The 16,233-nt window shown below is 36.3% G+C and overlaps 3 protein-coding genes and 1 pseudogene across 7 annotated transcripts in view; 2 read left to right on the top strand and 2 right to left on the bottom strand.

The window, feature by feature from the left end:
• The window catches only part of LOC132861393 (aerolysin-like protein), a 108,022-nt gene that overhangs the window by 16,154 nt on the left and 75,635 nt on the right, over window positions 1–16,233 (top strand). The window lies entirely within an intron of this gene.
• LOC132861387 (aerolysin-like protein) overlaps window positions 1–16,233 on the bottom strand; it is a 168,120-nt gene that overhangs the window by 118,364 nt on the left and 33,523 nt on the right. The window lies entirely within an intron of this gene.
• LOC132861391 (aerolysin-like protein) lies at window positions 1,763–3,219 on the top strand (annotated as a pseudogene).
• Window positions 5,865–8,275, bottom strand: LOC132861673 (aerolysin-like protein). Of its 2 annotated transcripts, none has more exons than XM_060893214.1 (2): window positions 8,121–8,260; window positions 5,865–7,297 (listed from the first exon to the last, which is right to left on the bottom strand). In XM_060893214.1, exon 2 carries the CDS (start codon window positions 7,166–7,168, stop codon window positions 6,287–6,289), a length of 882 nt encoding a protein of 293 aa, XP_060749197.1. In that variant the 5' UTR covers window positions 7,169–7,297; window positions 8,121–8,260; the 3' UTR covers window positions 5,865–6,286. The 2 variants fall into 2 exon arrangements, with proteins under 2 accessions (XP_060749197.1, XP_060749196.1); XM_060893213.1 differs by having other exon boundaries at window positions 5,867–7,265; window positions 8,121–8,275.

The following is a 16,233-nucleotide window of genomic DNA, read 5'->3' as shown; positions in this document are numbered from 1 at the left end:
TTTGATTTTGAGACCTCTTCATTTAACTTGTGTGTTTAATTTATTAAATTTATTAATTTATTTACAGGTGTGTGTGTGTGTGTGTGTGTGTGTGTGTGTGTGTGTGTGTGTGTGTGTGTGTGTGAGCCCATGCTGTCTGTTGGAATTTGGACTTTGTAGTCTAATGGAATTCGACTTAGACAAGTTCTTTTTCCCTTTCAGAGTTTTACAGTATTCCCTTCAACTGTCAGAATATTTGAGAATGCACAAGGAAGAATAGAGCATAAAAATCTACAATGTCTTCTCTATTGCATTAGATAGAAGCTCTATAGGCTTTTGGGAATGTTCTATCAAAAAGCATCTGGTCTGCATTGGATCATTATCCTGCTTTAAAAAAAATCACATTTCATCAATAAAACACAACCTGACCAACACCAATGTAGTAACAAAAAGATCCAGCCATGTTCATATGTGTAATTTAAAGTACCCTGATAGATGAGTTTGCCATCAGACTCCTACATCTTTACATATTTAAATGCTGCTACAACTGTTTTTGCAGAACAAACAGACTGTATACTGGGTGCTGCCATAGTTATCAAGTCCAAGTACAAGAACATCACTCCTGAAACTCAAGAATACAAACTTAAGATATCCAGAAAAATCACCCAAACATCCTCCTGGGCTCTTACCAGCAAACTGGAATTCACATGAGTCCTTCACAATGATCCAATGCAGACCAGATGCTTTTTGATAGAGCCTACAGAGCTTCTATGGAATACAATAGAAAAGACATTGTAGATTTTTGATGTTTTATCATAAGCAGACTGAATATTTTTTGGTTTGGAGAAAAATTCCACCATAACAGAAACCATGATTCTACTAATTAACTAAATAGTAAATCACCCCATTGTGCATTTTAAGCTTTAAGAAAATAACCTCTGGGGGAAAAAACTTGTGTAATTTATCTTCAACCACCAGCTTAGGCACACTGATAACTGTGCTTGTATGTATAAGTATGTCAGTATGGTATACAATCAGGTCAAGTTGAGCGGCTTTTAAATATCATTGTGACCAAATACAATATCTAATGCAGTACACAGTGAAATGAAACGTTTGTCCAGGACCCTGGTGCTACATAAAGACACCGACCTACATGAGACAACACAGAACTAATTAATCTATCAACATAAAGAGACAGTGCAAACAGACAATATAATAAATTACAATACAGATATATAAAGACAGCACCGCCCATTATACGTTATGTTTGTTCTGCAAAAACAGTTGTAGCAGCATTTAAATATGTAAAGATGTAGGAGTCTGATGGCAAACTCATCTATCAGGGTACTTTAAATTACACATATGAACATGGCTGGATCTTTTTGTTACTACATTGGTGTTGGTCAGGTTGTGTTTTATTGATGATACAGTATGTGATTTTTTAAACCAGGATAATGATCCAATGCAGACCAGATGCTTTTTGATAGAACATTCCCAAAACCCTGATCTAAAGCCTATAGAGCTTCAATCTAATGCAGTAGAGAAGACATTGTAGATTTTTTGATGCTTTATTATAAACAGAATGAAAGTTTTGTTGGTTGTAAAAAAATTAACTATATCTGTTACAGAAACCATGATTCCGTGTTAAGATGTCATCACAAGGTTGAGTGACACAAAGGAATGTTCACTAAATAATAAACATTATTGTGCAATGAGTAGTGAAAAGCTTGTGAAATCTGATTTCCAACTAACAGGGTGGACACAATAAACACACACACTTGTTCCTTGGAAGTGTGATGTAAGGCTCAGAACCACCCTTTTTATCTGGTATAAATACGAGAGCACGAAGCTTCTGTCTCATCCACAAACTTGCATCCTTCACAAGACGTCTTTTTAAGAAGACATTTTTTGCTACCTGCTTCATCAGTTCCTTGTAAGTGTGCAGTTTATTCTTGATTACATTATGTAGGTTATTAACTGTGTATGTAGATTATAGTATTACAGCATTATAGTTACTGTATATGATAATGTTTAACTCATAAAATTCTCATTATTTTATCAAATTTGCATTAAATTCTCACAAGGTGTCCATAAAAAACAAAAAACAAACAAAAAAAAAAGTTTGTTGATCCCAAAGTTAAATGTTAGTGATGGTGTAACATAGGGGTCTCAGACACAGAGTGAGGTTCCATACACCAAGAGTTGACATGAGGAAAGGAAACACACATTAAACACCACGTATCAAAGACAGATAGAAAACATTTAAAGACGTGGCAAATACATAAAGGCAAGACAGCATCACACACTGTAAAGCTTTCCACAATAACACAACTCAGAACTTACACATGTCTAAAGTTTCACACTGACATGCTAGCTTGTGTATTTTGTATATGGTGCTAACAGAAAGTGGGTGACGTAATCAAAGAGGTTATTAGAACACAGAGGATGGCATCCTTTTGTAAAACATTACTCTGTCCATTAGCATACATAAAGACATCTAATAATACAGTTGTTTTATGAAGCTTAATGAGCTGAATCAGCAAATAATATCAGCAGTAGCTCATGCTTCAGGCATTGTATTATCTTAACTACAATTCATCTTAAACATGCCTATTTATCAGAAGAACTATTTTCATCCATCTGGAAATGTTTGTCTTTTTAAGGTTAAGAACATGACGACCAGTGTTGTTGAAGTTGGTGGAACGGGAGGAAAACCTTTCAATTTTAATGGCATGAATAATCAATCCTTGTTGAAAAAGATCAAGGTTTGGGAAGGTGATTTGGAGATAAAAGCCGTGAGGGTGTTTCTTACTGATGGCCGGTTCAAACCGTTTGGTGTTCCTGATGGGAATCTGCAAGAGTTTGCATTTGATGATGAAGAGATATTCACCTCCCTTTCACTTTGGCCAAATCAAGATGGTACACATCTGGGTGCCATAAAATTCACGACAAGCAGCTCCCGGGAGTTCCATGCATGCGTGACAAGTGGTCTGCTGCAATCAGAAGTAGTAGTTGATGTTCAATCTGGGAAATGCCCTGGAATCCAAGGACGTTCTGGGGCTGACATTGATTGCTTCGGCTTCATGATGCTCAAGAAGAAATCTGTTTAGCTCACCAATGTGGTGTATCCCACCATTTCTATAATCTCACCCAAAGTGACCCAAAAAGATCAAAATCTTTTTACATTTTCAGATTATAATCTGTTATAATTTCCATCAATAAAATCAGTCTTAATTGAAACTAAGCTTCTGACTTGTTTTTTTTCCATAATTATGTATTATTCTAGATTCTTCCTGAGCACTACCACAAGTCCCAGTCTTCCCAGTAAAATGTTTCTATGTGTTGGAGTAAACAAACACTCATACACTACTTGAGCACATTTAAACTAATTCATATTATTATTTTGACTTTAAGTATTTTTTTTTCTATACTTCTACACTTTCTCCACTATAATTATTATCTATTCCTTTAGACTTTGTCCACTTTGGCCATAACATCTACTACATAACACACTGTTCCATAATGTACACATGTCAATATTAGTGACACATGTTACTGGTAGCTACTTAACCTTCTCCAAGTTCTCTGTAGCTGTTTAATATACAGTACAGGACACCTGGACATAACAGCCATGTGTACAGTATGTCCCCAAAGTGTTCCAGCAAAACTGATGAACACAGTGAGCTCCTTTTTCTCTGTACTGGTCCCTGAAGCATATGTACCTTCAACATTAATAGTTAAGTCATATCTTGATTCTGGTAGGACATGGATTTAATTTCTCCAACAGCCACTTTGGGTATCACATCAGGAATAGTGGGATACACAACATTGGTAAGATCAGCAGTAAGATGAATAAACCATATTCAAGCCCATTACTATAATAAAATACCAGCGGAATTCAATGACATTAAATAAAATAAAACCAGTCATTGTTAACATTACAGTATTTTCCGCACCATAAGGCGCACCGGATTATAAGGCGCAGTCTCAGTTATGGGGTCTATTTCTGTACTTAACCCATACATAAGGCGCACCGTATTATGAGGCGCATGCTAAAATATACGGTCTACAAAAAAGGTAACGGAAGCAAAACAGTGAGTTTAGTTGAACTTTATTCTATTATTTAATAAAACACACACATTATTTTTTAATCAATCTTCTCCCACAAATCGATCAAAGTCCTCATCTACTATGTTTTCTAAACTTGGCACAGTTCATTTTCTTGCTTCCTCCACTTCCGAACCATAGATTAATTGATGTTGAATTCTTTCGCAGCTCGTATGCCTCTTCACTGGTGCCATTTTCGGAGGTCCTTAGACAAAGAAATGTCTTCTTAAGTTGGATGGCAAACCAACTTAAGGTGCATTTACTGCCACCTACTGGACCGGAGTGTGGAGCGCATAATGGTTAGGAAGAAACAAATGTTTTGCAACATACCGGTATTATACCTACCGGAGGCATGGCGGAGGTAAGCGTACGTACTGTACGTATTACGTAATGTTCTCTGATTGGTTTATCGCTGCCAGTGTACGTAGTGTATGTATTAAGTCCCTGTGTCAGCGGGAAATGGTCGGACATTCAATCAAGCGGAGCGCTTACCAAAGTCGCACAACAACATTTTTACAGATTTTTGGAACTCAGTGCACACATAAGGCGCACCGGATTATTAGGCGCACGGCTGATTTTTGAGAAAATTTTAAAAGAAAAGGCTTTTAGGTGCCCTTATAGTGCTGAAAATACGGTAATCGATTAATGTGTTCACACCTATTGAGGATTTCACATTACAGTATTCACACCTCAGAAGTAAGAAGTTATCAACTTTAATGCTACAGTGATTTACTTCATCAGTACTAACAAATTTTATTTATTAATGATTAACGCACTGACAAACCACACTGTAATAGAAAATGATCAGAATTAAGCTTTCATAATATGAGTTAAACATTATCATATACAGTAACTATAATGCTGTAATACTATAATCTACATACACAGTTAATAACCTACATAATGTAATCAAGAATAAACTGCACACTTACAAGGAACCTTATCCCACACCTGTCTTGTCAATGTCTTCTCTATTGCACTCAATAGAAGCTCTATATTCTTTAGATCACAAAAAAACTTATATATGTTTTATTTTCCAAATTATCAGTTTGTCAGGTTATTTCAATTTACCTATTTTCCATTTAATCTTACCAGGTGGTGTTACACGATTTCCTGTAAGTGTTTGATTTGAGACCTCTTCATTTAACTAGTGTGTGTTTAATTTATTCAGTCTATCCTCGTCCCGATGCTCTGCCTTCACTTTTATTTTCCTGTTTATAATCCTACATATTATAGACAACAGTTTACCTTCAGTTTTGCTGGAACACTTTGGGGACATACTGTACACATGGCTGTGATGTCCAGGTGTCCTGTACTGTACATTAAACAGCTACAGAGAACTTGGAGAAGGTTTAGTAGCTACCAGTAACATGTGTCACTAATATTGACATGTGTACATTATGGAACAGTGTGTTATGTGGTAGATGTTATGGCCAAAGTGGACAAAGACTAAAGGAATAGATAATAATTATAGTGGAGAAAGTGTAGAAGTATAGAAAAAAATGTACTTAAGTCAAAATAATATCATTAATGAATTTAAATTTGCTCAAGTAGTGTATGAGTGTTTGTTTACTCCAACAAATAGAAACATTTTACTGACTTTAGGTTTTAAAACTCGAAAAGGAAAACTGTTTAGTGGTAGTTATCAGGAAGAATCTAGAATAATACATAATTATGGAAAAAACAAGTCAGAAGCTTAGTTTCAATTAAAACTGATTTTATTGATGGAAATTATAACAGATTATAATCTTCTGAATATGTGAAAGGAAAATAATCAAGTCCAGATATCACACAAAGCTACAGTCAAAGTAAATATAAAAAACATGAAATGAGATGTTTTATTTATTACTCCAAATGTTTTGTAAAGATTTATTTATTAATAAAAAAATATGGCTTTGCACCATTGGAAGACCAGAAGAATAATTCAGTTTTTTTTGGTTTACAGATTAGGAAAAAAATCAACTAAAAAATCATCCATTCCACAAAATGCAGGATAAACATGAAGATGCAAGATCATATAAGTCACAGCTGGACTCTAGTGTTCCACACACACAGCTCCAGTCAGCAAGAACTTTACTGAGATACTGAGTACAGTGATACATAATGCACTAAATACGTTCCATACATCTGTAACATTGATTATTAAACATGAGAACACATTTTGTAGTTAAAATATTTATAGAATTGAATTAAAAGCTTATTAGGCTGCACCAAGCATTTTGTTTGATCCATTCACAACCACGTTTCCATCAGAGTAAGCGACACCCTTGTAGGTTCCACTGGTTTTAAACTCCAGCACGCTGTCATTATAGCAGGTAATCTTCATGATGCCAGTGAATGGGAGGTCAACTGTAGCCTGGCCAAGTGCGATGTGCACATCCACGGTTTTAATTGGAGGAACTTTAACAGGACATGTGGAGAGCTCTGTTTTCTCTTCACTGGTGTCTAAAGCATATTTACCTTCAACTCCAATATTTAATTCATATCTTGATTCCTCCCTCACAACCAGTGGAATTCCTGCATTTACTTCCAGGCTGAATGTGGATTCCGTATTGCCCTTAACAGACCAGGAGGATATTTGGGTGATTTTCTTGGAGGTCTCAATTGTAAATTCTTGAGTTTCAGAAGTGTTGTTCTTGTAGAACATGGGTTTAATTTCTCCAACAGCCACTTTGGGTATCACATCATGAATGGTGGGATACACAACATTGGTAAGCTGAGCAGACTTGACAGTGTTGATGAATATGAAGCCTAAGTGATCAATATCCAAACCTGAATGTCCTTTGATCCCCATGCAGATCCCAGAAGCAACATCAACTGGAACTTCTGGTTTCAGAGTCCAAATTGTCAAGCTTGCATAGAACTCTCGGGAGTGACTTGTCTTGAATTTGATTGCACCCAGACGTGAACCATTTTCACTTGGCCAAAGTGAAAGGGAGGTGAAATGCTCTCCATCTTCAAAGTTAAACTCTTTCAGATTCCCAGCAGGAACACCAAACTGCTCGGACCGGTCATCAGTAAGCCACACCTTCATGGCTTTTATCTGCCACTCACCTTCCCAAACCTGGATCGTTTTCAGCATGCTTCCATTTTCAGTGCCATTAAAATCGAAGGGATCTCCTCCCTGACCGCCAACTTCAACAACATCTGCCAGGTATGACACGCTGTTCTTCTTGAGCCTAAAAAAAACAAAGATGTCTCAGGAATTAACCTGAAAAAATGAAACATTATTTTGGTTAAGATTAAATCAAGGCAAGCATCAGCTACTGCTGGGGTGGTTCTAGGATTTCATCTTTAGGGGGGCTTAGCCCTCAGTGAGAATTTAAAACAAGAAGTTATATATATTGTGTGACTACATAGTAAGTTGTGGTATGGTTTAAAAATGGCAAAAGTGGACACTAAAATTTACTCATGATGTAATGATGCCAGTCTTGAATCAAATCAGTTCATGTGCATTCTCTACGAACAGTGTGTCCAGTGAATGCAGTCATTAATAAAAAAAATATTCACAACACAAAGACCAAATCAATAAATGTTATTTTTATTTAGTATTGAATGGATTGTTTGCATTAATATTTCGTTTGTGCTACAACTCTGGTAATAAGAATAGTGACATTTCACTGCTTTTGGTTGCCGTCTTTGCAGTTTTCCGCCGATTAACGTTATAGATAAACGCCTCCAGCTCTGACTGCGCGTGCACGCTGCGCGTCCCTGTGCTTCTCCGTTCAAATAAAGCAGACAGCTGATGATGCACTTTTGAAAGACTAAAACGCATGCGCGTAAAAGCAAAGTAAAAAAGAATCGCTCTTGGATCAAACTAATAAATAATTTTCTTTCCCATTGATGACATGTCCTGCATTTTAACGTAATTTTTATTGTTTATTTATGAAAGTAAAAATAATACTTTTAGTTTTAGGACAAATAGAAAATAAAAGAAAATAAGACAAATGCAAAATACAAAGGACATTATTATTATTGAACAGAAATACAAACAGAAATACAAATAAATCACATGTATCATTAACAGAACTTACTTCATTGGCCGCTTATTACAACAGGAGAACTTTATCTTGTACCTGATGTCTCTTTCTATCAAAGTTGTTGCTTGAAAAACAAAACTTTCCCTGTTTCAGCATGTGCCTGGCAGCACCTTCTTCCTGCACCACTCTGTCACAATTTTCATAATAAAAGTCTCTTGCCTTTCAATCAGTTTCTATAGGAAAAGTATTCAAACAAAAAACATCATAACAATAAAGAAACCCATTTAAATAAAATAAACTGCGTTCGATGTCAGTTACAGTCTTAATACCGAAAGCAAAAGCGTTTACGTTAAAGACTAACTGCAGCAGGACAGTGAATACACACAAAATAATCAATATGTGGCCTGATTCCAATGACGTACTTCCTTTTTCTTGTCTGTGTCAGTGTTTAAATTACACACTTTTATTTTCTTTCCTTTTTTGTAAATAATATCTGGCTACTGCTCTTTTCCCCACTTAAAAAAAAATGCTTTTCACTTTCCTGCTGCAGTTAATGTATTTGGAGAAGGCTTCTGTTTTGTTTTCTGTTTTCTCAGGTTACTCTGATGATTTGAAAGCTTCAAGTGATCCAGCTTTATCTAAACATCTGAGTTGTAGAGAGTAGAAAGCAAAATACATTGTGTAAAATTTATACAAACTGTGTGAAAGATATGTAAATATGTGCAATAACAGAATTTTTGAAAAATGTGCAATATGTGCAATATGTCTTCAGTGTAACCACTACTATTTTTATACATTTTTGTTTTTTTTGTATATTATGTATATTATATTATGTCTTTGGGGGGCACGGTGGCTTAGTGGTTAGCACGTTCGCCTCACACCTCCAGGGTCGGGGTTCGATTCCTGCCTCCACCTTGTGTGTGTGGAGTTTGCATGTTCTCCCCGTGCCTCGGGGGTTTCCTCCGGGTACTCCGGTTTCCTCCCCCGGTCCAAAGACATGCATGGTAGGTTGATTGGCATCTCTGGAAAAATTGTCCCTAGTGTCTGAATGAGTGTGTGTGTGCCCTGCGATGGGTTGGCACTCCGTCCAGGGTGTATCCTGCCTTGATGCCCAATGACGCCTGAAATGATGCTTCCCGTGACCCGAGGTAGTTTGGATAAATGGTAGAAGATGAATGAATGAATATTATGTCTTTATTCTTTATTCTTTTTATATGTATATTTTTTGCTGCTGTAACAGAGAAATTTCCCCATTGTGGGACGAATAAAGGTCTATCTTATCTTATCTTAAAATAGTACGGCCGTAACACAGAAACTTGGCACATTTTAACTGTTCAATAAACAGAGGTGGGAGTAAGTCACACATGTGCAAGTCACAAGTAAGTCTCAAGTCTTAACCTTCAAGTCTCAAGCAAGTCCGAGTCATTTTTTGTTTGAGTCAAGTCAAGTCAAGTCACTGCTTTATGTCAAGCAAGTCAAGTCGTACAGTAGCTTGAGTAAAGCAAATCACTGGCAAGTCATACAGATGCTTGATAAATCAAAGTTAAATCTACAGTATTTATGGACTATGAAAGTTTTATTTGCACCAAAAAATTATTATATGAATTTCTTTTTAAAAGGTGTCCACATACAGGTGAGTTGTAAATACAATAAAAATCTAAAAATGACTAAAAATCAAAACTACAAATAAGATGTAAATGTAACTGAAATAAGGCCAACATAAAAGCATGAAAAGTTTCAATATGCCTCAAACATGGCAGAAGAGAGAGAGAGAGAGAGAGAGAGAGAGAGAGAGAGAGAGATATGATTGGAGTGAGTGTAATTTATTAATTAAAGGGATAGTTTACCTAAAAATGAAAATTCTGTTATCTTTTTCTCACCCTCATGATGTTACAAACCTGTATAAATTTCTTTGTTTTGATGAACACCCATGTAGATATTTTGAGGACTGTTTGTAACCAAACCATTCATGAGCCCCATTCACTTCCATAGTGGGGAAAAAAAGAAGACTATGGAAGTGAATGGGGCTCATGAATGGTTTGGTTACAAACATTCCTTAAAATATCTTCCTCTGTGTTCATCTAAACAAAGAAATTTATACAGGTTTGTAACATCGTGAGGGTGAGAAAATTATCTGTCACATATGCGGGGGTACAAACGGACCCAAATGCAGGACAGCTTAACAAAAACAGGATTTATTAACTAAAAAAGAACCACGAAACAGGACAAAGACAGAACCAGACAAAGACAACAGAGGATTCCGCGCTGCACAAGGCAACGAGGCTCAACTAAATAGTACAAATAATTAATCAGACATGAGGGACAGGTGTGCAGAGGCGGGGAGGAAAAGACAAGGGCGGGGCAGACATGTGAACACAGAACATAAACAAAAAGCACATGGCCAAAGTCCGAGCAGAGTCCTGACATTATGAAAGATTTTTTTTATTTTTGGGTGAACTGTCCCTTTAAATTGAATGTGTGTGCGTGTGCATGCGAGTCAAGAATATGGCTGTACTTGCAACTCTGAAGTTTTTTATTTTTATATTTATATTTATGTTTTTTATATATATGTGCATCCCCATAAAAGATCCATACGCTTTTCACTCAAAGCCTAACACTGAAGACCAATTACAAGTGCTATTGCAAAAAAGCTGACATTTCCACATGAACAGTGACCAACCATTTACATTACATTGCGCTTGCAAAAAATTTAATTTGGTAGAACTTTGTCATTCAATTGTGAGCGATGTGGTCGCATACTGCTGTTCTTCTCTTCTCATCTTGCACAAAATCCCGGAGAAAATTATTATTCTCCTGCCGTCCTCCTCTTGCTACCGGGTTTTGGAGCCTGGACCTCTGCCCAAACGCCCCCTACAGGAAGGACTCACTTTTGCTGCCTTCCTAATTTCTGTTTTTGCTTTAAGTGAGTGAGGAAATAAATCAGCAAGCAGTCAGCAAGACCTTTACTGAGATACTGAGTACAGTGATACATAATGCACTAAATACGTTCCATATGTCTGTAACATTGATTATTAAACTATCAAATATGAGGACACATTTTGTAGTTAAAATATATGAATATAAAATCATTATAGAATTGAATTCAAAGCTTGTTAGGCTGCACCAAGCATTTTGTTTGATTCATTCACAACCATTTAGTGATTGAAATCCTAACAGATTATAATCTTCTGGATAAGTAAAAGGAATTAAATACAAATCTTACAGCAAAAAAATGAAATGTTTTGTAAAGAATGTTTTATTAATCAAAAATGTGGGTTTCCAACTACTGGATTAGACTAGCAGAATAAATCAATTCTGCTAGGGGGGGGCTTGCCTTGCTCAAGGGCACCTCAGTCGTGGTCGGCCCGAGACTCGAACCCCAAACCTTACGGTTAGGAGTTAAACTCTCTAACCATTAGGCCACGACTTCCCCCCAGCACGGTGTCATTACAGCAGGTAATCTTGGCTGAGACCTGACAGAATTGCTATAAGTTTTCTTTTCCACTTTATAGAATGATAAGTTTTCTTTACCATTTATATGAACTTATGTAATCTTTTGTATACTCAAGAAATAATATAATGTCCAGCAGCAGGTTTAAATGTCAAGACAGTGAGTGACATTGAAATCTTGATCTGAAATCACAAGGTTTCATAATATGTAACCAGAGCTTTAGCACACACACAGAAAGCAATGGCAAATACGTTTGAGAAGCCTGACAGGATGGTGTTGGGAAAAATAATGTTGCTGAGAAACATACTGACATTAAAGAAACATACTAATGAATGGTATAAAAAGGGTTTTAGAACCAGTTATTAGTGTGCATTTAACTAGATGCAAGCTTAGTGTGTTATACTCAGTTATTGCTAATAGTGTGTGCATCAGAGAACAAACGCAAGCTTACACTTGGAGAGTATTTTACTTTACATATATTACACACATTTATCTGTATTACATTACTTTTAATAAAAACAAGGCCTCCCATTGTGAGGACCCTGAAAAGACAAGAAGGTCTAATTCTGACTCCTTTATCTAAAGATTCAAACAATAGATTAGGTAGAAGAACTTGTAGAGGATCCTTTGTTAGAAGACCGAGGGACATTGAAGGACACCTGCTTTCAAGGTAAGACCAACTCTGATAGTTGATCTTGTGTTTGCAAAACTAACCCGCGCAAACTAGGACACATTCCTTAGTGAGATTGTGGAAGGGTTTCCTACACAATCCGAAAACAAGTGTCACTAAGGGACACGTACGTCAGTATAAATTACTTCAGTGTGCATGAGCATGTGTGCTTAATAAAAAGCTGGAAAGTGAAAATAAATTAAAGCTCTGTTGTTAGGGAGTCTGTTAAAAAGGCATGTGTAAAACCAGTCATTCATTATTTATACATGGCAATGCTTTACAATAAGTTTTCCTTAATTTACATTAACTAACATGAATATACCATATGCAAATTTCTCATATCAGTATTCAAACTAAGACTTGAATTAAGTATTGAATTAAGACTTATACACCATCCAAGACATAGTCAAGCCTGCCACTTATCAGCCAATCAAAAAATGAGTCTACACAATAGCCAATCAGAAAATAGCACTATTGTAACGCAACAACCAATATAAAAAAAGCATATCCTGGGCTGGTTCATCATCATCCTCGTTCACCCACAGAGAAAACCACTGGAGCTGCGAGCATCACTTTGAGCACAGAGTAAGTCATGATCTCCTGTTTTAATGTTACATCAAATTCACAACTTGTTTGACACAAACAATGACATTTTGACTGCTGTTAGAGACGTTTCCCAGATAATCAGCATCAGTTTTTCATGAGTGTCTGTAACTTGAAATAGTGTATGAGTGTTTGTTTACTCCAGCAATGTACAGTAGTAACATTTTACTGGGAAGACTGGGACTTGAAGCAGACCTTTTTAAGGTTTTAAAACTCAAACAGAAAAACTGTTTAATGGTAGTGCTCAGGAAGAATCTAGAATAATACATAATTATGGAAAAAAACAAGTCAGAAACTTAGTTTCAATTGAAACTGATTTTATTGATGGGAATCATAACATTATAATCTTCTGTAAATGTAAAAGAATCAAGTGCAGTTATTACACAAAGCTACAGTCAAACTAAATCTAAAAAATCATGAAATGAGATGTTTTATTTATTACTCAAAATGTTTTGTAAAGATTTATTGTAGTAATCAAAAAATGTGGTTTTGCACCATTTGAAGACCAGCACAATGAAACAAATCAACTAAAAAAAATCACCCATTCCACCAAATGCAGGATAAACATGAAGATGCAAGATCATATAAGTCACAGCTGGACTCCAGTGTTCAACACACACAGCTCCAGTCAGCAAGAACTTTACTGAGATGCTGAGTACAGTGATACATAATGCACTAAAGACGTTCCATACGTCTGTAACATTGGTTATTAAACATTATCAAATATGAGTACACATTTTGTGGTTACATATTTATAGAATTGAATTCAAAGATTTTTAGGCTGCACCTTGTATGCATAATTGATTCACAGCCACTTTTCCATCAGAGTAAGTGACACTCTTGTAGGTTCCACTGGTTTTAAACTCCAGCACACCACCATTATAGCAGGTAATCTTGATGATGCCAGTGAATGGGAGATCAACTGTAGCCCGGGAAAGTGTGATGTCCACATCCACAGTTAAAAATGCAGGAACTTTAACAGGAAATAAGAAGAACTCCATTTTCTCTGCCTTGTACTTTGAAGGATATGTACCCTCAACTGCATTATTTAATTGATAGCCTGATTTCCCCTCCACAAGCTGTGGAATTCCTGCATTTACTTCCAGCCTGAATGTGATTTCCAGTTTGCCCCTAACAGACCAGGAGGATTTTTGGGTGACTTTTGTGGAGGCCTCAATTGGATATTCTTGAGTTACAGAAGTGTTGTTCTGGTACAACATGGATTTGATTTCTTCAACAGCCACTTTGGGGATCACATCAGAAATGGTGGGATACACAACATTGTTAAGCTCAACAGACTGGACGGGGTTGATGAATATGAAGCCAAAGCAATCAATATCAGACCCTGAACGTCCTTTGATTCCCATGCAGATCCCAGAAGCAACATCAACTGGAACTTGAATATTTACAGGACCTTTTGTCAAGCTTGCATAGAACTCCCGGGAGTGACTTGTCTTGAATTTGATTGCACCTAGACATGTAACATCTTTATTTGCCCAAAGTGAAAGGGAGGTGAAATGCTCTCCATCTTCAAATGTAAACTCTTTCAGAATCCCAGCAGGAACACCAAACTGCTCGGACCGGTCATCAGTAAGTCACAATTTCATGGCTTTTATCTTGTAGTCACCTTCCCAAACCTGGACCTGCTTCCATCTTTAGTGCCATTAAAATCGAAGGGTTCTCCTCCCTGACCGCCAACTTCAACAACAGGTGCCAGGTATGACATGCTGTTCTTCTTGAGCCTAAAAAAGAAACAAAGATGTCTCAGGAATTAACCTGATAAAATGAAAAATATTTTGGTTAAGATTAAATCAAGGCAAGCATCAGCTACTGCTGATTTTATTTACTGATTCAGCTCATAAATCTTTATCAACCATTTGTATTATTAGATGTTGTTTATCTTTTTTTTAAATTTATTTTATTAGTTCACTTTATGCTTGCTAATAACCAGTGCATAGAGTCTGATAAAAAAAAAAAAAAATCATTCATTATTTATACAAGGTTATTCTTTCCAAAAAAGTTTCCTTTAACTGAAGTTAACTAACATGAATAAACCATGTTTAACCCCATTGCTATAGTAAAACACAAGCGGATTTCACTTACATGAAAAAAGTCGGTCATGTTAACGTGTTCACACCCAATGAGGATTTCACACGACAGAAAATGTTCAGAATCGAGCTTTCATATCAGTTAAAGAAATTATAAAGCTATAATACTCTAATCTACATACACAGTTATTAACCTACATAATGTTATCAAGAATATAGAGCACAGGTTAATTACCTTAAAACATCTAAGACACATTTCTGTGACTCACAAACTTTTGATATCACCTTGGAAGAGAATCAAAGTTTCTGTGACTGTTAGGATTTCTTCTCCATTGCTTCCCATGAAAGCTCTACAGACTTTAGATAAGGGCTCTTGGAATGTTCTACCAAAAAGCGTCTGCATTGGATGTAGTAATAAATAGCTTCTGGAGTGAAATGTGCTGCCCTGTGACCGAGACCAAGCTTTCTGGCACTGGGCAGAACATTTCTCTCTTTGTTACTACATCCTAGTAAATCCTATTGAACATCTTTGGAAAAAGCTGAAACATGTGATCTGATCATCTGATCAACAGACATGGCTGTTAATAACCAAAGAAGAGGGTGTTAACTGGCATAATTCAGAACTCTGAATTTTATTTTATTATATTTATTTTATTAAATGTAAAAAATCAGTATTCAGACATCAGGAGTAACTAATAAACAAGGTGTAATGTGATAAAGTGGAGTCCCACAGAGCTTTATGTCTCTTATGCCACACCAATTTACTTTACCAGTACTAACACATTTTATTTATTAATGATTAACGCACTGACAAACCACACTGTAATAGAAAATGATCAGAATTAAGCTTTCATAATATGAGTTAAACATTATCATATCGTCGCTGTCGGGTGGAAACCTCGTATGTCCAAATTTTGTCAATTTCATATTTTTTCACATATCGATGCTATTGGTCAGTCCCCACGTGGGTCTGTTATTTTTAAGTTATTAACCAATCTAAAGTCTTGAAAATAGCTTCAGCGCAAATCTCTTAACTCCATTGGACACTTCAACTGTCCACCTCTTCCTCACTCCGCGGGAGAGCTTCGCGGCATATTTCTCCTTAATAAGAGTCGCAACGAATCAACACGTCTTCTGAGGTAAATGTCTTCAAAACACTGGGCTCAAAGAAAAAAAAATCTTGACCCCCGTTAGTTCTGGTGCTCGTCTGAGGACAGGAATTTAGCGCAAGACAATCCACTGCAACGCGGACTAAACCCTGTGCACTGCAGATAAGGTACGGTGTTTTTTTAATTTCCTAAAAAATAACGGTTTTGGAGATACGAGGATTCCGCCTGACAGCGACGATATACAGTAACTATAATGTGGTAATACTATAATCTACATACACAGTAA

This window comes from Tachysurus vachellii, chromosome 18 (genome assembly GCF_030014155.1).
Source record: "Tachysurus vachellii isolate PV-2020 chromosome 18, HZAU_Pvac_v1, whole genome shotgun sequence".
In the NCBI taxonomy this organism is placed as follows: Eukaryota; Metazoa; Chordata; class Actinopteri; order Siluriformes; family Bagridae; genus Tachysurus; species Tachysurus vachellii.
Note: the sequence above shows the minus strand (reverse complement) of the source record. Positions and strands in the feature narration are given on the sequence as shown.